This window comes from Cucurbita pepo, chromosome LG03 (genome assembly GCF_002806865.2).
Source record: "Cucurbita pepo subsp. pepo cultivar mu-cu-16 chromosome LG03, ASM280686v2, whole genome shotgun sequence".
Lineage (NCBI taxonomy): Eukaryota > Viridiplantae > Streptophyta > Magnoliopsida > Cucurbitales > Cucurbitaceae > Cucurbita > Cucurbita pepo.
Genome location: NC_036640.1, coordinates 9,478,342 through 9,500,517, shown reverse-complemented (window position 1 = coordinate 9,500,517; position 22,176 = coordinate 9,478,342). Strand labels below are relative to the sequence as shown.

The window sequence follows — 22,176 nt, the reverse complement described above, 5'->3', positions numbered from 1 at the left end:
CTTTATATTATTCTTTTATGAAATATTATCAAAATTATTAAGTGCTGTATTTTTTATTTTTTTTTTTAATATAAATTGTATTGAAGAATGAAAATTATCTTTTCTTTTAAATTATATAAAAATGAGAAAATTTTCTTTCAGATTGAAATAGAAGAAATTGTCATTCATGTTCAACATCTCTAATTTCTTGCGTTCTTTATTAGGATTGACGTCTACTATTAGATGACTAAAGGGATAAAAGACTCAAAGCTCTCTCTTGACCAAGACCAATAAATAGCACACAGAGAGCGAGAGCGAGAGAAGTTCCTTCACTGCCACCACGATCTACTCCGACGCGTTCGTTTGGTCCCTTCACCACGACCAGCAAGTGAAGGAGTAAGGAATGGTACATATAACACTGATATGGCTTTGCTGCTGAAAGAGTCTCATCTGCCAATTGAACGGCCATGCCTTTGAAAGGCTTTGCGTTGAGATGCAGAGGCGCCGCCATGGATGACGCCAACTGAAAGCTCAGTTCACTTTTCTTTAGGATTCCACTGGGATTTTCATAGATTGAAGGACAACTACTTCTTACCTCAGATATCTACTCAACAACACAACTACTCTATTCAACAACTTTTCGCAACTCTTTACGTGCATGTTCATTCTCAATCAATTACTGCAACCACCATTTACCCTAAGTGACCCATTACAAACATTCAAAACTTCACCTAAAATTGTAATCTGGCCTAATTAATGAGCGTGCTTGAGTCGATTTTAAACTGAAATTTTGATGGAATGTTTACCGTGGTCTTTGGGCTTTCGTGTTCCGACTTCTTCCAAGATTTTTAAAACGAGTGAGAAAGGTTTCCACACAAGAATGTTTCGTTCCCCTTTTCAGTTGAGGTGGGATCACTCAGTGCACCCCTTTTGGGCACAGTGTCCTTGCTATCTCCCATCGATGTGGTCAATCCACCTCCTTCAGGGCCCAGCGTCGTGCTTCGTTCCCCTCTCCAAGAAATCTTACAATCCACCCTTTTGGGGCTAACATCGTCGCGGTCACTCATTCCTCTCTCCAATCGATGTGGTCAATCCAACTCCCTTCGAGGCCTAGCATCCTGCTTCGTTCCCGCTCCAACTGATCTGAGATCTCATAATCCACCACTTCGGGGTCAACGTCCTTGCAAGCATTCGTTCCTCTCTCCAATCGATGTGGTCAATCCAACCTCCTTTGAGGCCCGGCGTTCTGCTTCGTTCCCCTCTCCAGAGATATCACAATCTACCCCTTCAAGCCCAGTGTCCTCGCAAGCACTCGTTCTTCTCTCCAATCAATGTGGTCAATCCAGCCCCTTAGGGGATTAGTGTCCTCGTTGATACACTACCCAGTGTCCAGCTCCCTTCGAGGCTCAGCATCCTCATTGATACATCACCCGGTGTCCAGCTCCCTTCAGAGCTCAATGTCCTCGTCAGCGCTTCCCCTTAAGGTTTTGAAAACGTGTCTGCAATGAACAGGTTTCCACACCCTTCTCGTTGGTGCTTCCCTTCAATGTTTTTAAAACGCGTATGCTAATGAGAAATTTCCACACCCTTGTAAATAATGCTCATTCACCCGATGTTGGATCTAAAGAGATGGAATAATTTGTGGTTCTTCACGCTTAATAAATAAGAAACATACATCCTCATAAACGTAATCTCATCCTTCATTATGCTGTTCAATCTGTTTCTGATCTTGCTCTAATTAACTGTGCTTCTGCAAACTCCCTTTCCACATTAATGCCCAAAGACAAAGAACGCAAATCCATCACTGAAACCAAACCTTCTTCACCCATCATGGAACAAAGCTTCCTCTGCACTCCACAATGGCCTCCAATTCTTTCTCTTCCACCTTCGACGAATGCAACTGGGTCATTCAAATTCGTCGGACCCTCGAAGAAGAACTCGATGACGACGATGGGATTCCCGTGTCGATCTTCAAGGTCCCTAAATCTCTAATGGCGTCCGATCCAGATTCCTACACTCCGCAATTGGTTGCGTTGGGTCCTTACCATTGTTGGCGCCCAGAGCTCCATGAGATGGAGAGAATCAAGCTCTCCGCTGCAAAAAGGGCTAAGAAATTCAGCCCGAGAGATCTCCAATTTCATGATCTCGTTGAACAATTGGCGAAGCTCGAGCATAAGATTCGAGCGTATTACCACGGTTACTTGGATCTTAATAGCGAAACTCTAGCCTGGATGATGGCCATTGACGCCTGTTTCTTGCTCGAGTTTCTCAATGTCTACGCCCAACAATTGAAGATTCTCCGGCGAGTTTCTTCGAGAATGTCGCATTTGATGGATTACGCTGGGACGAAGCCAGCGCACAACGCCGTTCTCAGAGATATAATCATGCTCGAAAATCAGATTCCATTGTTCGTATTGAGGAAGATGATGGAATTCCAATTCGAATCCACTGAACAATCCGACGAGACTTTGCTCTCCATGTTGATCGGATTGTTCGCAGAGCTTTCTCCATTCAACACCACGGATGAAATTCCAGAGATTCAAATTTCAGATTGCGCTCATTTGCTGGACTTTTTATACCAAATGATCACTCCCAAATTGAAAGAACCATCAGAAATTACCGAAAACCCTAACGAGATCGAACAATCTCCTCAAATTTTGAGTTACAGACAACAAGTCGCACACAGATCCAAGCAATGTCTCTTGAGATCAATCGAAAACCTAATTCGTTTCACAAAGCGAGCGATGCAATCTCAACATGTGAAAACGATAGCGCGGCTGCCATGGGCGATCCTCTCCTCGATCCCTCCATTCGCGATCTTAAAACAACCTGCTGAGATTCTATTCTTCAGAGAGCAAGAAACAGAACCTCAAAACCCTGATTCAAATCCGAACGCAAACAGACCGCCATTAACGGAGGAAATAACAATCCCCTCCGTTTCAGAGCTCTTCAAAGCCGGAATCCGCTTCTCACCCTCCCATGGTGGAATCTCAACGATTACCTTCGACAGAAATACCGGAACGCTCTACCTTCCAACGGTGAGGCTAGACGTGAACACACAAGCGACGCTGAGAAACTTAGTAGCATACGAAGCGTCGAGCGGATTAGGGCCGCTGGTTTTAACAAGATACACGGAATTGATGAACGGAATCGTGGATTCCGACGAAGACGTGAGATTGCTGAGAGAAGGAGGAGTGATTCTGAACCATCTGAAGAGCGACGAAGAGGGCGCTGCGATGTGGAATGGAATGAGCAAATCGATGAGATTGAGCAGAGTTTTGGAGTTGGACAAGGTGATCGAAGAGGTGAATGAGTACTACGATGGATTGTGGAGAGTGAAAATGGGAAGATTTGTGGAGGCATATATTTACAGCTCTTGGCCTTTGCTTGCTCTAATGGCGGTGGCTTGGGTTCTGTTCTTGATCGCCCTGCAAGCTTTTTGCTCTCTGTTTGGTTGCTTTCGCGCCCTTCCTCCCAAGCGCCCTTGAAAAATATGGGCCCCTGCTGCCTCCCAAGCGCCCTTGAAAAATATGGGCCCCTGCTGCCTCCCAAGCGCCCTTGAAAAATATGGGCCCCTGCTGCCTCCCACGTTCAAATCCCCAAATCTATTTATTGCAAATTTGGTCCTCCTTTTATTCAAATATTCAATGACCTTATTTCAAAAATATGTGCGATTAAAGTATGCATGTAGAGATATTACTACTTTAGGGTAAGAAAATTAGTAGCATTACACACGGGGTGTGAATCGAGTAACCAACCACTATTGATCACTTGTAGGGTTATTGTAAAAAAGATTTTAAGGGATAAGAGGGATGTTGATTTTCATGTGGTAAGGATTACATGAGAATAGGTAACCATTCCCACTCATGCTCACTCTGGGCTAATTGTAGAAAATGGTCATCAAGGTAAGGTTACGTTGTGTGGATCGAGTAACATGGTCACTCTACGGATTAATTGTAGAAAATTGTTATCAAAGTAAGGTTACACGTTGTGTTAATCGAGTAACATGGTCACTCTACAGGCTAATTGTACAAGCTGTGTAAATCGAGTAACCAACCATTGATATTCATTTTAAGACGTAAGGGTGGATGTTGATTTTCATGTGCAAGGGATGAGTGAATGGGTAACCAAATTTTCGTGTAGTAAGGGTTTTGTGAATGGGTAACCAAGCACTACTGTCACTATGAAGAATGATTGCTGAAAATAGTTTTAGGGAGAAAATTATATGTGCTCTAGGTATGTGTTTGGGTAATTAACCACTAAAGTTCCTCCATCCCTCCATTTCGTTTGATTAACCATATGATAGTTTATTTGACCCATACAATATTTCTGCATTTAATTTTTTTATTAATTTAAATTGTGTCAGAAAACTTTTAGTTTACAGGAATTAGAGAGTCCGTTAAGAATGGAAAAGCACGAATTTTAGAAAAAAATAGATGTAAACTACCAACTAAATCTTTATTATTATAAATAATAAAGAAAATAATTTCTGACCCATTTTTTAAAATAATATAAAATATATTACCAATCATTTCTTAAAAATAATAAAAAAAAATCGAACCATATATATATAATATTCCACGGCTAACTTTACGTCTTAAATTAAATTTCATAATACAAACTAATTTTTAACTTTTATTTTATTCAACTATTTATTTAAATTAGTCTCCTATATTTTAAAAATACTTACAAAATTATTTTAAAAGAGTATTTTATTCATTTTAAAACTTCAAAATTCGTAACTACTCCCCTATATGTAGGAGAGATCGGATATTTTCAAAAGCGTAATTAAAAAAATAAATAAAGTGATTAAGATATATACTGATACACGATTGGACTTGAACAGAAAAATAATTTTCATCTCTGACTCAATTTAATTTTCATCTGAAAACTTTGGCGCTTCCAGAAATACCAAACCCTTCGCCTCTCTCCCTCACTCCCCTGCCTGCAACATCATGGCTTCGCTGATCGGACCCAAATCTCCTCAAATTTCATCTCCGTCGCCATTTGCTTCGTCGACTACGGCTTTCTTGTCTCGGCCGTTGTCTACGAAGCCCGCGGCAAGGTCCGGAAAGTATCCGCGTTCGTCGTCAGAGGCGTCAGTGAGATTTCAGATTGATGGAAGGCCGGCGTCTCCCGGCCGTTCGATTTCGGTTCAGAAGAATCGCGAGAGAAATGCGAATGCGGTGTCGTCGAATAAGAAGAAATGGTGCATGTGTTCTCCGTCTACTCATCCAGGCTCTTTCAGGTGTTCGCTGCACAAGAAGAATTCGAGGCACTCTGTTAATGTCGTGAATCGCAGCGAGTTCTCGAACGGATCGTTGAATTTCCGTAGATCGGCAATGGCGAATTCGATTGTGAGAATTGGAGGCGTGGAAGGTACTGATCTCGTGAAAACAGCTTTAGCGGCTTTGGTTAGACCTTCTTCGCATCAGGTGCGGCGGCGATCAGCGTTTCAACCTAGGCCTAGCCGTCTATCAGTCATGTCAAAAGCAGAGGAGGAGAAGGAGGAGGAGTAGCGACACATTTTCCAGCCCTAATCATTCTCTTTTTTTTTTCTTTTTTTTTCTGGACGTCGGTTTATCCTTAATTCGACCAACAATTCTTTGTAAATTTTTTTTGGACGTGTTTCAACCGATTTGAATTGGGATGAATTTTGGCTTCTTTAATTGGAGAGTTTATTTAATTTTGTTTTGTTTGGCCTTGGTCACTGCTCATAAAATCTTAATTTTAATTTAGATTGAAATACTTAATTTAAATTGAAATATATATGTATATATATATATATATATATTCTTTTCACTCGGTCTATTTAGATTTCATTTGATAGCTTAATCTATTTAGGTGGAAATATATCTATCAAAATTGAAACATATATATTCTTTCGGATCAAGACTAAGATTGAAATATGTAGATTAAGATTAAGATATATATACTCTTTCTAGGAAGATTAATACAATAATTATATCTAATTAATTAACATTTAATTAGAAATTGATTATCATATTTTTTTCACCAGTCAATTTTTTTTTATATATTATTGATCAATATACCTCTCTCTCTCTTTAAAAAAATTCATCAAATAATTAAATGTCCCTCCCCGTAAATAATTTGAAAAAAAAAATCAATTAAATAAATTTTAAGATAGAGATGTAATAACAATTTTAAATTAAATGTATTTGAAAAAAAAAAATTGGATTAAACAAATTTTAAGATATATATTTGATAACAAATTTAATTGGTAAATTCTATTTTAATTTAAACGTGGTATTATTTATTAATTTAGGAGTATGTTCTATTTAAAAAGTTTATATAGTATCACATCATTTATAATAATATGTTTTAGGTAATCTAATTTAACAAAAAAAAATCATATTGTATTTATTAAGATCTCATAATTGGTGTCCTTTCGAGGTCAGTGTCCTCGGTGGCACTCGTTTCCTTCTCCAATTGATGTGAGACCTTCAATTGATGTGAGACCTTCAATCCACTCTCTTTGGAGCGAGCATCTTTGTTCTCACACCGACCAACTATAACAATTCAAACCACACTAGCCGATACTGTACTTTTTTAACTTTCCCTTTCAGATTTTCAAACACGTATGTTAAGAACAGATCAAATGATAAAGATTAGCGAATGAAAGGTCAAATGTCACCGTTATAAAAAAGTAGGTATTAGACGGTTATGGCCCACGCCTCATTTTCATATAAAGTTCGTGTAAGGAATAAAGTTCGCACCTTTGAAAAAAAAATAATAAATACGTAACACAAAAGTAGTTGGGTATATTTGATGGGTTGTAAATGGATGAGAATGATGCTTACTTTGTATGAATTCGACATCACATCCATTTAACAATTTTTCGAACAAGACTATATCTGCCGAACAAAATATCCAAACTTTAGTCGTTACCCAATATTTGTATTTATCTGTAATTAATTGATTTATTTATTTTATGAGTTTCCGTGCAAAAGAAGAATATTTTTGAATTTAAAATTCGTAGTAAATTTAAAATAACTCCTATATATATTAAAAAGAATATTTTTCTACTGCCATATTTGAAAAATAATAATAATAATTTTGAGATGTTTAGCTTATTTAAAAAAAAAAAAATATATATATATATTTTTAAATATTTGAAAATATTTAAGTAATATTAAAACAAAATTATATGAAATAATAGCTTGCTTATATACTTCCCAATTATAAATTTGGTTTTTTATAGGGTTTTTTTAAAAAAGAAATTAACCATATAAAATTTTTTAAAAAAAATTATAGCTTCCTATTAAATTCAAATTTATATATAAAAAATAATTATTATTAAACCATTTAAAAATTTTCTTTTTATAAGCATGTTAGACACGTTTGCAATAAGTTTAATAATTAGAGTTATTTAAAATAACTTCCAAAATGCTAAAATATAACCGTTTTAAATAAATTATATATTTTTCAAAATATTTAACCATTAATCATTTCAAACAGCTCCTCTTTCAAAAAAAAAGAAAATTAATAATAATTTAATATGATGACCAAAATAATATTTAAAAAAAGTATTAACCAATTAGAAAAGTGCTAACTTTTAATTAAAATAATTAGTGGAATGCTTTTTTTTTTTTTTTTTTTTTTTTTTTTTTTTTTTTTNATGATGAAAATCATGAATGATTCCATTGAAGGTTCATCTCGACAATCACATGGGTATTAAAAATTGAAAACCCTAACCTCATGTGTTACATTTTTACTTTTTTTTTTAATACCACCATTGAATCTGGTGCATAAGCAGGATCAACCGACAAGTATGAACATGATGCACAATTTTGAAGGAAAAAAGAAAAAAAAAAAATTGATTCTTAACTTCTTATTACTGCGTGTGTTGGGAGCCGGCTCGCCTGTCAGGCTACACCCCTTTTTTTGTATTCAATTCGACACCTAAACCTCTCCATACCTTAAATCACCAACTTCTCCTACTGCTTTACGCAAACAAAATCAAACCCAATTTGAGTTTGTTCTTATTTCTTCTTAAACCCTTTTGAACCCTCAAATTTAGGGATCCAAACCCATTTCCCATCTGGGGTTTTGTTGTTCGTTTAAGGGTAATCGCCTGATCTTAAGGGTATGTCGAAGCTTGTTTTGAAAGGGGGAAGTAGGCCACCATGGGTGGGCTTGGCTGCTGCTGTTTGGGTTCAAATAGCTGCTGGTTCTTCTTATAACTTCTCTCTTTACTCACACTTGCTTAAATCTGTTCTGGGTTTGAATCAGCAGCAGCTTACGGTTCTTGGAGTGGCTAATGACATTGGGGAGAGTGTGGGTTTGCTCCCTGGCCTTGCTTGTAACAGATTTCCCCCATGGGCTGTTCTTTTGGTCGGTGCTGTGTGTTGCTTTGTGGGTTATGGAGCTATTTGGCTTGCTGTTAGCAGGACTGTCCCCAATCTGCCTTATTGGCTGGTGAGTCTAATGTTCATCTTTTCAAGAACTTGTTGGGTTTTTCCTGGTTTTTGTTTGCTGATCTTGATGAATTGTACAGATTAGTTCCTTTGTTTGCTTTGTTCTTATAAACCTTGATGTTTCTCTGTTAATGGAGGTGGTTTTGCTTATTTATTGGTTTCTGGGAGATCTGAAATCAAAGCTGCTTTCAAAACTTGCTTGGTTTTTTTAGAACACTCCTAAAAAGTAGATAATAAAACATTAATTTGAGCAAGCTTTGTGTTCTTCAGATGATCTGAATGATACTAAGCTAGTATATTGATGCTGATATGCTCATACTATCCATCTTATGTAACTCACAAGCACAATCAGTTAGATGAAATCCATAGATATTCAATGGATAAGGTTGAAGTTGATTTCGAGATGAATCCTACTTTCGCATTCGAGCGATTTCGAAACTCTCGGTTTCGTTGATTCTCAAGTTCCTTTCATCTACTTTCCGTTCTACTCTGTTATTCCCAACATGTAAGAGTCCAAGCTCACCGCTAGTAGATATTGTCCTCTTTAAACTTTTCGTCAAGGTGTTTAGAACGCGTCTGCTACGAAAGGTTTCCACACCCTTGTAAAGAATGCTTCGTTCTCTTCTACAACCGATGTGGGATCTCACAATCCGCCCCGTTAGTTGATATTGTCCTCTTTGTGCTTTCCCTTTCGAGCTTCCCCTTAAGGTTTTTAGATCGCATCTACTAAGGAGAGGTTTCCACACCCTTATAAAGAATGTTTCGTTCTCCTACCCAACTGATGTGGGATCTCACAATTCATCCACTTTGGGGGCACAGTGTCTTCGTTGGCACTCGTTCCTCTCTCCAATCGTTGTGGGATCTCACCGAACAGATTTTCCCATTTGTACCATTCTATTATCTACCAACTCTACTACACCCCTTTTGATATCTCACTTGGTTGATTGCTTGATATTTGATTATCGTTTTTTATTGAAACGGGAGAATTGAAATAAAAGCTGTATCGATAACTCGGAGAACGGAATAGGAATACCTGTGTAAGTAGAGGAACTTGAACACACCCCCTTTAGAGGGGTCTCTCAAGCTTAAACTACCAATAATTTGTCTTTTCAGCACTTTTCTTAGCTTGCTTCTTGATCTTGTATTCTTTCGTTTATAGTTCATGTGGTTTAAGCATCCTGAATGTCATGGCAGCTATGGCTCACACATTGTATTGCCACAAATAGCAATGCATGGTTTGGAACAGCCGTGCTCGTTACGAACATGAGGAACTTCCCTCTCAGCAGAGGTACCGTTGCTGGCATTCTTAAAGGTTATGTCGGGCTTAGCGCAGCTGTATATACGGTGATATACAGTATGGTGCTCAGAAAGTCTGCTTTGGATTTACTGTTGTTTCTTGCGATCGGGATACCGATTTTGTGTTTAGCATTGATGTACTTTGTTCGACCTTGTACTCCGGCTTCAACGGAGGACCCTTCTGAGCGTAATCATTTTCTTTTCACGCAAGCTGCTTGTGTTTTGCTAGCTGTTTTTTTAGTCTCGACCACAATCCTAGATGCAACGACGACCCCTAGCAATGCTGTTGCGTACACCTTAGTTGCCATCATGGTTGTCCTTTTAATGTCTCCTCTTGCTGTTCCCATAAAAATGACCATTTGTTCTGTTAAAACGAAAAAACTTGGCCCTCGAGTCGACTCTACCGAACCTTTGGCTTCTGGAGAAAGCGATTCTTCCCAAATAGAACCTTTGTTGACCCCATCTTCCTCTGCTACAAATCTTGGAAGTTTCTACGAGAACGACGAATCATCGGATGTAGAAACACTTCTTGCTGTGGGAGAAGGGGCGATTCATAAGAAGAAAAGAAAACCGAAACGAGGGGAAGATTTCAAGCTCCGTGAAGCCGTGATCAAAGCTGATTTTTGGTTGCTTTGGTTCTTGTACTTCCTCGGGGTCGGTCCGGGAATAACGGTTCTCAACAATTTGTCTCAAATTGGGATTTCATTGGGTGTTGATGACACAACATTGCTGTTGGCTCTTTTCAGCTTCTGCAATTTCGTTGGTCGTCTAGGATCTGGCGTTATTTCCGAACACTTTGTCAGGTAAACGCTATTACGAATCGAATTAATAATTTGTTCCAACTTTTGTGTATGAGTTATCTCAGAAACAGCTCGCTTTCGTTCCCAGATTTCGGGGATATCATTATGCTTCCAAATCTGTGTATGAGTTGCTCACATTCATTGGTCGATGCAGGTCGAGAATGATACCTCGGTCGTTGTGGATGATGTTTGCACTTATGCTTATGTCTGTAGCATTCCTACTGTATGCGTCCGCCCACACGGTTACTCTCTATGTCGCCACTGGTCTCATGGGAATCAGCTACGGAGTTCTATATGCTATGATGGTCCCTCTCGCATCCGAGATTTTCGGCCTAAAGAATTTCGGAGTAATCTTCAACTTCATGCAGCTGGGGAATCCGATAGGAGCAGTCCTTTTCTCGGTTCTACTCGCGAGTACTTTATACGACAATGAAGCTGCTAAGCAAGGTTCGATAACCTGCATAGGCCAAGAGTGCTTCAGGGTAACGTTCTTCGTCCTCTCAGGCGTTGCCGGGTTAGGCTCGATCTTGTGCATCATTCTGACTGTTAGATTAAGGCCAGTGTATCAAATGCTGTACGCGGGTGGCTCGTTCCGGTTGCCTCAGAATTCAGGTCATTGATGCTAGATTGGGTTCGGTTGGTCGGGGCAGTGGCTAACCAAAAGTTGATAGATTTTGTGGTTGGGTTTGGCCAAACTTGTATTGGGTGAGTTAAAAATGGATGTGTGTGTTGTATTAGGGTTTGTTGTGTATGTGTTCGTTAGTGTTGTGCATTGATGAACACCATGTGAAATATGCCTCTCTTTTTTTTTTTTGGTATTAAGAACTTCATCATCATGCTTTATTCAATAAATTACTTTTAACTATTTATCAATGCTTTTCGTTTTCCTTTAATAATTTATTTATGAATGCTTTTTCCAGATATTGTCCGCTTTAGCTCCTTACAAATCGATGTCTACTTCTCGATTTTGAAACGTGTCTATTAGGGAAAAGTTTCTACGCCATGGTAATGATTTTCATTCCCCTCAGCTTCACGACTTTGAAACGTGTATGTTAGGAAGAGGTTTCCACACCCTTATAATGAATGTTTCAATCCCCTCCCCAACTGAGGTGGGATCTCACAATCCATTCCCTTAAGGCCAGCATCCTCACTGGCACAATCCATTCCCTTAAGGGCCAGCAACCTCACTGGCACATCGTCCGATGTCTGGCTCTGATAGCATTTGTAACAGCTCAAGCCCACTGCTAGTAGATATTGTCTGCTTTGCCCCGTTAAATATTGTCGTCAGCCTCACGATTTTAAAACGCGTCTACTATAGAAACGGTCTAGCTCTACTCCAACCATTGTCTGATAATTGACTCTAATACCATTTCTAACACCCCAAGTTCACCGCCGACAAATATTGTACTTTTTAAGCTTTCTCTGATGAGATTTCCCCTCTCAATGTTTTAAAACGCGTCTGCTAGAGAAATGGTCTCCGTACCCTTACGAGCAATGCTTCATTTCCCTCATGGGATCTCACATAAAGTTTCAAGAAAATATTAGACTATAAAACGCTCAATAACTAAACTTATAATTTAACTTATTATATTTGTGATATACGTAAATTTGAATATAGTTTAACGATGAATCTTCTCCGTTATATCTCATTAAATTATTACCCTTTTATTTTTTATAATAAAATAGCCAACATGGTCAACATTATAATATAAAGCAAATAAATGGTTTCCCCAACCCCAAGGCAGCCTTCAATCAAAGAACATCAAACTTGCTTTCTCAATAAGAAACAAATTAAATCATCACCATGCGAGGAAACAAACAGAAAAGATTGGAATCAAATGCAAAAGAGAGTGAAAATTGTAATAAATAAGTGAGATTCAAACAAATCATTATGAGATTACAAGCCTCGAACCACAAGCACAAAAGCTGGGTTTGGCACAGATTATGATATCTACTCAACAAATCAACATCCCATTCATTGAGCCTGTTAGAACAGAGAGCTAAAAGGCATGAACCAACGAATCATACTCCAGAAACAGAGAAACAAACATGGTAAAGGGAGAATCATCACACCCTTCTTCTTCCTAAAGCTTGTCTTCTGCTACTGAGAAAGAAACAGTGAAGCATTCCCAATTCCCATACACAGCAGCATCCACTGTAATATAATGTAATGTAATGTAATGTAATGTACTAAAATCTATCCATCTTTTGGTGGAAGATCCCAAAAACCTATCTCTCACCATCAGAATCAACTCAATTCAAAACAAAACACAGTGGATTCCAGTAATGGAATTGTTACAACACATTAGATCTTTTCAGAAAATCAATCCACGAATTAATTCAAGTAGGTTTCAAATTCTTAAACATTGTATCCCACCTGATCTCCTGGACGCCATTCCTCCAGTAACCATTCTGCTTCTTCTTCTTCCTCCTCTCCTCCGGCCGGATACCATACAGAATCGGACCGGAAAAGCTGTGAACACGCGGCAACAGACCAGAAGTATCCGGACTTCGATTAGTGAGAAGAAACTTCCCCTGCTGTTTAGCGACAGTCAAATTCCTATTCGGTTTGAGAAATTTACCCGCGTAAGTAGATTTCGGAACAAGAACTAGGGCTTTGGAATCGTCTTGATCCCGAAAAGTGAAATTACGAATTAGATTAGCAAAACGGCGCTTGGTACTCTTAACAGCGAGAAGAAGGCGAGTAATCGGACGGGGACGAAGTGCGGTGTCCTTGCGAGCGAGCTTGAGGATCTCGAGACGGTGCTTGGCAATGGAGATTCCGATGCTCTGAAGAAATTCGTGGTTGAAATAGCGGATATCTTCTCGCTCAAGCTGGTTATGGGCTAGGGCAAGGCCGTACTCGTAGACCAGAGCAGGATGTAAAGCTGTTCTTGAAAGCCATAAGAACCAATCCATGTCTTCTTCTTCTTCTTCTTCTTCTTCTTCTTCTTGTTTCTCTGTGGTGAATGATTTACACTTGGAGAAGAAGACATCACCATATTTATACATAAACCAACCTTTTTTTCCTCACCAAAAAACTAAATTTCAATTTTTAAAAACCATAATTTATATATTGTTGCTATATTTTCATTAGATGTTTGTTTATCTGGACCCGCTCTCCAAACCGAAACAAGAATCATCGTTTAAATTCAAAAATTAAGATAAATTTCTTTTAACTAGCTAAACGGACCCGGAGACGAGAATTATATTTTCATCCTCACTCCCCCGACCCTATCCCATTTTTTATAATATTGAAAAATGAAAATTTATATATATTTTTTTTTTGTAATTTTAATTAAAATAAAATGTAAATATGTTCTTTCAAATGGAATATTATTCATTGTTTTGATATTTTAGGTTATTATTAAATCATAATTTGAATAATATATTTAGTTTCAACTTTTTATTATTATTATAACAAAGGTGGAGTTCTCACTACGTTAATTTAACTGTTCCAACTAACTAACATAATTTTTTTTTTTTTTTTTTTAAGAAACAAAAATGAAATTAAGATAAAAATATTTAATTTTCTATTATTGTTATTTTGACAAATTTGATGATGAATTATTATAATTACAATATTACCCATTTGAATCGTTAAAAATGGGTTAGGTGAAGTTTTTACTTTTTTTTTTTTTTTCCTTAAAAAAAAACACAAATAATACCGACAGGGAAAATATGAATTGAACCAAATACAATTTGCTCGATAAATTGTGATTATTGAACATAAATATTTTAATATACACTTAAATCTATTAAATTGTCAAAAGTGAATTAATCGAGCTTAATGATAGAATGTTATTAATATGAGGACGAAAGGTGGTGATATTCCCTTAAAATATATATATATTATTATTATTATTTTTTTTTTTTTTTTTTAATTTTCCCATCAATCAAGGAAAGAAAAAAAAAAGATTGGGTTGGTTGAACTTAAAAGCAACCATGATTGCTTAGTTTTGATTTTTAACTTGTTTGGCAACAATTAGTGTGAATAAGTTTTATTTATTTATTTGTACTTTTAAATTAGTTTAAAATTAATGCTTTATATTTTTTTTTATAATTTATAGACGCAAATAGGAATATACATTGAACTCGAAAACATAACAAATTGGTTCAGCTCAACTTGAATCATAAGAGTTAGGTTGGGTTTAGGTTAGGTATGGTAAATTTTCTAAAACTAAATTGGCTCTAATCGAATTTCAAGTTCATGGGATACAGTAAAACACAAACCCTAGCTTGCAAGACCCTTCTTTTACATGCCCTAGCCCACGCCCCCACCCCCACCGTCAAATGCTCCTTACCCTCGCAAACTACTTTGCCCATTATCAAATTGTAACATATTGGCCGACAATTATTTTTAAGTGGTTTTAGATATGTCTACGTCTCCTTAAATAGAATCTTTAGTCTTCGATGTGAGTAGATTAACAAGACTCGTGGGTCTCCTTCGAATAACAACACCTTTGACAAGACTTCTATATAACCCACGTGTGAAACTTTTTTTGCACCACAATAACTTGAACAATGCAATTTCGAGCAGGTTGATGTCTCCCTTAGACCATGTAACAAACTAAAATAAGCAATGATAAGCACACTGCCCTCAAATGGGTCAAGTTCCCCTTCCCAACTAGCAACTGTGACAACACGTCTTGAATGGCGACGACAATGTTCGACTACGATGCATATTTTGAATCATATCGAACTTGAGTGCCCATAGCTCGTAGAGGTCATATCTACAAGTTCGAGCACGTTCAAACACGAACCATCATTGGCCCAAGATAAATAGAAATTTTCCACACTAAATTAAATAAATATTTGTGATGATAATTTAAATGTGATTTATGTAATGGGCTTGGCCTTTAAAAGAAATGGGTTTGGAGGGTGAGCCTATCTGAACTGGGCCTGGGCTTGGGCTTTTGGGCCTTGTCACAATGAAAAAAAATAAATTAGATTTATTTATAAAAAATGATATTTATAATTATATCAATTAAATTTACAAATATTATTTATTTATTTGGCTCTGTACCTAAAAGAAAATAAAGAAAATAAAGGAGGATTCTTTTTTGAAAGAACCTTTCCTTTCTTTTACCCTTCTCGATTCTCCCTTCCCTTTTTCACTTTTTTTTTTACCTTTTACTATATTCCCTTTCCTTCTAGAAATTTACCCCACACCCGCTTTCTCTACGCGCTTGCTTTTCAAGAAAACGCTCGTCAGTGCATGATTTTTCCTGATAATATCCTTTTCAAGTGTTTGTTATTCTTTTGACGTTGAACTCGAGAGTTGTTGTTTATATTACGTCCCTTTGACTGGTATCTATTATGCTCGTTGACATCAGTAGATGTCTGAATCAGCTTACGCTTACTTCGGCGAATCTTATTGGATAACCCGTCTAACCTTACATTGTTTGGGCGAGATGGTCGTTATGGTACGTACCATCCTCATAGAACCTTTAGGAACTGACGTTCGACTTTAAACAAATGAATAGTTTGTTTAGGACGTTGGATTTATGTAATATTTAGGATAAACTTTTATATTTTTTAATTAAAAAACTAAAGAAAAATGTCGTGGATATGAAGGAGAAAATTGTCTTTTTACTCGTTGTACAATATCATGGGGAATTAAAATATTCCTTTTTTTCTTTTTTTTTCCTTTAAGAAATTTGATTTATTATTAGCTTTGCTTAATTTAGCAATAATAAGTATTGAATTAAATATATAATTTTATGTCGTTATCAATCATAAAAAGTCAATTATTTGGAAGCTAGTGAAATTACAAAAGTGTCCCCAGTGGATCCAAGTTGTTTGAAATTTGAAAATTCTGTGGTAAGAAAATGACATCTATCTTATTCGTCCGGAAACTTTATTTTAAAATAATATTTAGGCAATTAAAATTATATATGTCACCATCCACATAATTTAAATATTTAAATATTTAAATACCAGAAACTGAATTTTCTTGAATTTAAGGTCCACATAATTGATACTTTTTAAATAAAAATAAAAATAAAATAAAAAGGTGAACGCTTTGTAATATCAAAAATTCAACACGAACCAGACAAAGATTAACTCTCGAGAATAAAAGCAGAAGGGAGATAAGTTGACTTTACTTATCCCATCCAACAAACTTGAACGAACGAACGAACCAATGTTGTCTCGTTTAACCTGCTCAAGAAATAGGAAATATTAAATTACTTAATTTATAGAAATGAGGAAGGGTAGGACTACGTAAGTCGAGAGGAAAAACTTAACTTATAATTGAATTTATGAATAGGTTTCCTTTTTTGCAACGATGTCCTTAACGAATTATGTTTAACATAGTTAGTCCAGTTGTTAGTCCATAAACAAAGTAAATAAATCAATTAGAATGTTTTTTTTATAATCAACTTAATTTAATCGATTAAAACATACATCATTCATAAGTAAAATTTGGGTTGAAATTGACCTAAAATGTAAAAGTAAAAAAGTAAAAAAGTTGGTGTATAATTTTATTAAATTGACCTTATTTTGATACTGGCGAGGTACAAAAAAGGTAAAATAAAGTTTTTAAAAAAATAAAATAATTATAAATATATACTAAATGAGTGGGTCCCACCACAAAGGGTATCCCGTCCTCCGTCCAACTTCAAAGTCCCATCCCACTCTCTTTTTTTTTTATTATTATTTTGAGATCTAAATCAATCCCTTATTTTAATTCAATAAATAAATAAATAAATAAATTTATATCATATCGCGATATATCGTTTTCATGTCTTCTTCTCGGACTTTCCTACCCCTCCCTTTATTTTATTTTATTTTTCTTTCCCTTTTTAAAAGTGACTACAAAAAGAAAAGCGGGAAATTCCATTTTTGTCCTCACAAATTTCCCCATATTACCTTCCTTTCACTCCATTATTTTTCCAAATCTAGATCCTCCTAATAAATTCTTTTCTCTTTTTTTTGTTTTATTTTTAATTTTCAGAAAATAAGTGGATATTCAAATCTGAAGAATATAATATGTTAAATAAATATATTGATTTATTTAATTAATTTGAAATTAAGTGCATGGGGTATGGTGGGTAACAGGATGGCCCACATTGCTTTTATTTTATTTTTTTAATTTTAATTTATATTAAAACAATGCTGGGATAAGAAAGAGACAAACAAATGAATAAAGGTATTTTAGTTCTTAATTATTGGGACTGAACTGAATGGGAACATAAAGTCAAGAATATTCTTTTTTTTTTATTAATTTTTAAATTAATTCCTTTTTTAATTTTTTAAAAAATGTTTATTTTATATTATTTTCTCAGTGGACAAATTATCAATCCAACCACATGCTGTCTCGTTATTGGAGGCGATTCATTTCATTTTCACGTGATTCTCAATTTCTTTTTTTTTTCTCTCTTTTTAATTACTTATAAATATTTATATATAAAACGAAAATTAGTGATGCTAAAATGAATTAATAATATTTTAGTGGTTGAGATGAGGTGGAATTTTGGTCCAATCAGATTTTGACAAATATACATCAATTCTTTTTATTTATATATATATATATATTCCTTCTCTTTCTTGAAATAGTTTTATAATAAATTATTTTTTATATATATAAATTTAATTTCATAGTCAATTAAAATTTAACTGGAGGTAGAGTTTAAAAGTTGATGAAATTACTCTTTATTTATTTATTTATTTATAAGAAGGTTAATATATGGGAAACTAAGATTGATGAAATATGATTAATAATAATAATAATATAAGAAGAGTTAAAATTTAGTCAAAGTGGGAATTAATATGAATTGTCAATCACAATAAGGAGAGATTAAAGTAATGAAAGTGACATTTTGTATTTCCCAATGATATCCAATATATCGCGATATATTGTATTTCTCACGATAAATTGTTTTATTTTTTTATTTTTGTGGTAAGAAATTGTTTAATTAAAAAGAAAAGTTACTTTAGAATATTAAAGAATGCTAAATATTAAATGAATCCAAACCTACCCTTCCTTTTATTCCTCTCTCTTTATGTGTTCAAAAAATTTATTCATAATATTAAATTGTTTGATTTGTTTGAACATAAATATTTTAATTTAAAATTAATAATAAAGTGTGTTTCGAGAAATTTTTTGATGGTAGGATTGTGACGAGGTTATTGTATAAAGAAAATAAATAAATTTAATTTTAAAAATATAATGATTAAGATCATATTTAGTAATATTTAACTTTTTAAAATTAAATTTAAAGTCTTCAAAATTCAAAAAACTACTTAAATTTTGACTATGAATTTATTATGGATAATAAACGTATATTTATAAAATTAAATTTGATGGATTAAATATGTTTTATTTTACAGAAGAAAAAAAAAAAAAGGTTTATTTGGATTTGTTGCATTATTTCGTCGGTGACAACCGGTTTACCGAACTGAGCGGTTTTTTTTTTTTTTTTTTTGGTATAATTTCTTTCCCAACAAAGTAGTAGTTGTGGTCCCTACCTAAACCTTTCCTATTGGTCTCAAGTCACTCACAAACCGTGTCGAATCCTCAACTTCCCACCCATATTTTCCTCAGTCAACTTCTCGCCAATATCAATTTATCGCGAAAATATTCACGACACGATGGTTTATCGCGCTCTCTTGCAATCGCGCCACAAGTCGCATCAAAACGAATTATGTAACAATATTATTATTTTTCGAAAAATATAAATTCGAAACACTGACGTCATATAAAGGACATTTTAATATATTTTTTTTCTTCTCAAATTAAAAGTATAAATTTATTATGAGAGTATTGTACGGCAAGGAGATTAATTATAAACTAATTTATTTTTAAATTTTGTTATATATATTGGCCCATTAGGGTTTTGTTTATTATTTCTCCTAACTTCTTTTAAAATAAAAATATAGTCAAATATATAAATACATGAATACAAAATTACAAATAGTTTTATAAAATAAAAAATTAATATAGCATTTTCGATCGCGTTTTAATGTCAATATTATTTATTCTCAGGAAGTGATAAAAATGCATAGGATGATGATGCACGTGAAGAAATAAGCTCATCATCGATCTTAACCCCTTGAGAATGCGGGCGTGCACGTCTCTCGTCGAGGGTATAATATGTTTGGTAGTTGTTAAGGATATTTAATACTAAATTATAGTTTACCATCTAAATCATATTTGATATATTATTATAAGACAAATATCTATATCATTGTAATTTATTTGAATTATAAATAGAGAATTTTCACGCACCATTTAGGTATGGTGGATTAAGCAAACATTGTCATGGTATCAGAGTCTTTTTGATTTAATAACACTGATCCTTTCTTTCAATGGCTTCTGAATGCTCTACTATTCTTCTCCACCACCACTACTGGCTTTCACGCTGCAGGCGGAGCCGATTGATTACTCTTCAGCTCCACCCTATTGACCTCCCAAATCACCTGTCGTCATTCTCTATACATACAACCTCACCTTTTTCAACCCAATTAAAAATATTCAATTGCATTATACTTAGGTTGATATATATAATCCTTTTACTTTTATATTTAAATTATATTATTTTATTACATTGAAATAAGTTTACAAACATAAAAGTTTGAGCACATTTAAAGATTAAAAAAAAAAAAAAGTATGATTTGTCAATATCAAAATCAAAATAGAAAACAAATATCTTTTTATTTTTTAAAAACTTTTTTCCTTTTTTAAGAGTTTATCGATGTCAACTGAAAAGGAAAAGGGAGAAGAAGGTGACGTGTCGCTTTACCAAATCGGGTGAGCGCGCGTGAGCATGACTTCGAAGACGGAGCGCGTGAGTGAGGTCTAACTCAATGGGGGGTTTTTAGACGTTGACGGAGGGGTAGGTAGTCCACCGGTAAATAGATGAAACTTAAGGGGCAAATAAAGAAAGTAAATCGAAAGATACGTTTTATTTTTCATTCATTAAATTTTATTATATTTTAATATTTGAAATTCTCCACACCAAACCCATTAATCACTTTACTAATTACGGTTAAATTCTTGTGCTTATTAATTCCTTTTTTAAGAATTTAATATTAATATTAATATTTTACTATTTAAACTCGTAAATTTTAAAATATAATTTAAATTATAAAATTAGCTCGTGAATAAAAGATGTAAATTCTAAGTCAACGCAAAAATTTAAATAATAAAAAATATTTTAATTAAAAACGTTGTAGAATTTTGATTTAAAGTCAAATTATATTTTTGTGCAAATATATTATATTAGATATATACAGATTAATATGGAATAAATAAAAATAAAAGGAAAGGAAAACGTACAAGACAGAATAAATGAGCTAAATAATAATAATAATAATAATAATAAATAAATAAATAAATGTCCTAAACTTCCACTAATTAAGGTATCTAAGTGGTCCCATTCATGTTTTGTCTAATTACTTTTAAAGTATGGTGTTAACATCGTCTGATATTTTATGAATTCAGACTATTCAATCTGAAATATAAAGATTCTGTTGGTTTTTTTTTTTTTTCTTTTTTAATTTAGATTCTGTTAAGACAAATTTACGAGTTGACATTTTTTTAGTTGGGTCAATCCGAACAACCCAAAAAATAGGTTTATAATCCAACTCAAGGCTACGAGAATATTTAATAAATATTAGTGTTTGGCATAATTATTTTTATAATTATAATAATTAAATCCAACATAATAATAAACTATAATGACATAAAGCTTCATCCACCTTTATTTAATACATCAATCATATTCACCCAAAAAAAATGTCCTATGAATAATGTGAATTTGAAGCATTTAATGCAATATGGAAAGTCCAAATTTTAAGAATAAAAAAAAAATCAAATTATATTTAATAAAAAATATTTATTTGGTATATGTATATTCATAGCCATCATTATCTTTTATTTTGCCACACATAAATTAAATATTTATTAAAAAAATAATTAAATTATTGCAAACCAATGGCCTTCTTTTGACCACGTTTGCATCATGTGGAGTCCATATTACACTGATGTTGATTGACAATAAAAACATTTTCAAATTTATTTATTTTTAAATAATTTTACTACAAATTTTCATTATTTAAGTTTGGGATAAATAAATATTGAATTTTTAGATATTAATTCTTAAATATTTAATATTTAAATTTATTTTCTACAAAAGAGCTTATTTAGTTTTAAAATGCACATCTTTATCTTTAAAAAGAAAAGAAAATTAAATTTTTTATTTTTTATTTTTTTGTAAATAAAAATCACATCAAACTCCAATTATTTTAAAAGACGGAACAAAAAAAAAAAAAAAAAAAAAACCAAANAAAAAAAAAAAAAAAAAAAAAAAAACGAATAAATATTATATTTTGCGAAAATTCCGGTGGGTCCAATTCCTTTTGTTTTGTTGTTGAAAAATCCCTTGGATTTTTCTAAATTAATTTTTATTACATCAACAAATAAAAAAATTTAAATTAATATTATTATTATATTTAAAAAATTAGACATAAACGGGTAAATTGAATTTTTTTTAAGACACAATCCTAAATTAAAATAAAAATAAACTCAAAATAAATGGTATTTTAACTTGAAAAATAAATATAAAAACCTTTTTTTTTTTTTTTTTTTTTAGAATATCAGATCTGAAAGTAGTATGATAATTAAAATTATAATTTTTTTAAATTACTTCATTTTCATA

The 22,176-nt window shown here is 33.7% G+C and overlaps 4 protein-coding genes across 5 annotated transcripts; 3 read left to right on the top strand and 1 right to left on the bottom strand.

Moving 5' to 3' along the window:
- The first annotated feature begins 159 nt into the window (after positions 1 to 159).
- Positions 160 to 3,649, top strand: LOC111791653 (putative UPF0481 protein At3g02645). The gene has a single exon (XM_023673078.1). The coding sequence runs from the start codon at positions 1,839 to 1,841 to the stop codon at positions 3,465 to 3,467; it is 1,629 nt and encodes a 542-aa protein (XP_023528846.1). The 5' UTR covers positions 160 to 1,838; the 3' UTR covers positions 3,468 to 3,649.
- A 1,172-nt stretch (positions 3,650 to 4,821) lies between these two features.
- On the top strand, positions 4,822 to 5,555 carry LOC111791584. The gene has a single exon (XM_023672975.1). The coding sequence runs from the start codon at positions 4,935 to 4,937 to the stop codon at positions 5,496 to 5,498; it is 564 nt and encodes a 187-aa protein (XP_023528743.1). The 5' UTR covers positions 4,822 to 4,934; the 3' UTR covers positions 5,499 to 5,555.
- Positions 5,556 to 7,790: 2,235 nt separating this feature from the next.
- Positions 7,791 to 11,382, top strand: LOC111791201 (protein NUCLEAR FUSION DEFECTIVE 4). The gene is made up of 3 exons (XM_023672452.1): positions 7,791 to 8,418; positions 9,612 to 10,516; positions 10,668 to 11,382. Exons 1-3 carry the CDS (start codon positions 8,089 to 8,091, stop codon positions 11,131 to 11,133), a joined length of 1,701 nt encoding a protein of 566 aa, XP_023528220.1. The 5' UTR covers positions 7,791 to 8,088; the 3' UTR covers positions 11,134 to 11,382.
- Positions 11,383 to 12,370: 988 nt separating this feature from the next.
- LOC111791171 lies at positions 12,371 to 13,496 on the bottom strand. Of its 2 annotated transcripts, XM_023672413.1 has the most exons (3): positions 13,096 to 13,496; positions 12,891 to 12,986; positions 12,371 to 12,668 (listed from the first exon to the last, which is right to left on the bottom strand). In XM_023672413.1, the coding sequence occupies exons 1-3, from the start codon at positions 13,430 to 13,432 to the stop codon at positions 12,598 to 12,600; spliced, it is 504 nt and encodes a 167-aa protein (XP_023528181.1). In that variant the 5' UTR covers positions 13,433 to 13,496; the 3' UTR covers positions 12,371 to 12,597. The 2 variants fall into 2 exon arrangements, with proteins under 2 accessions (XP_023528181.1, XP_023528180.1); XM_023672412.1 differs by having other exon boundaries at positions 12,891 to 13,493.
- Positions 13,497 to 22,176: the final 8,680 nt, after the last annotated feature.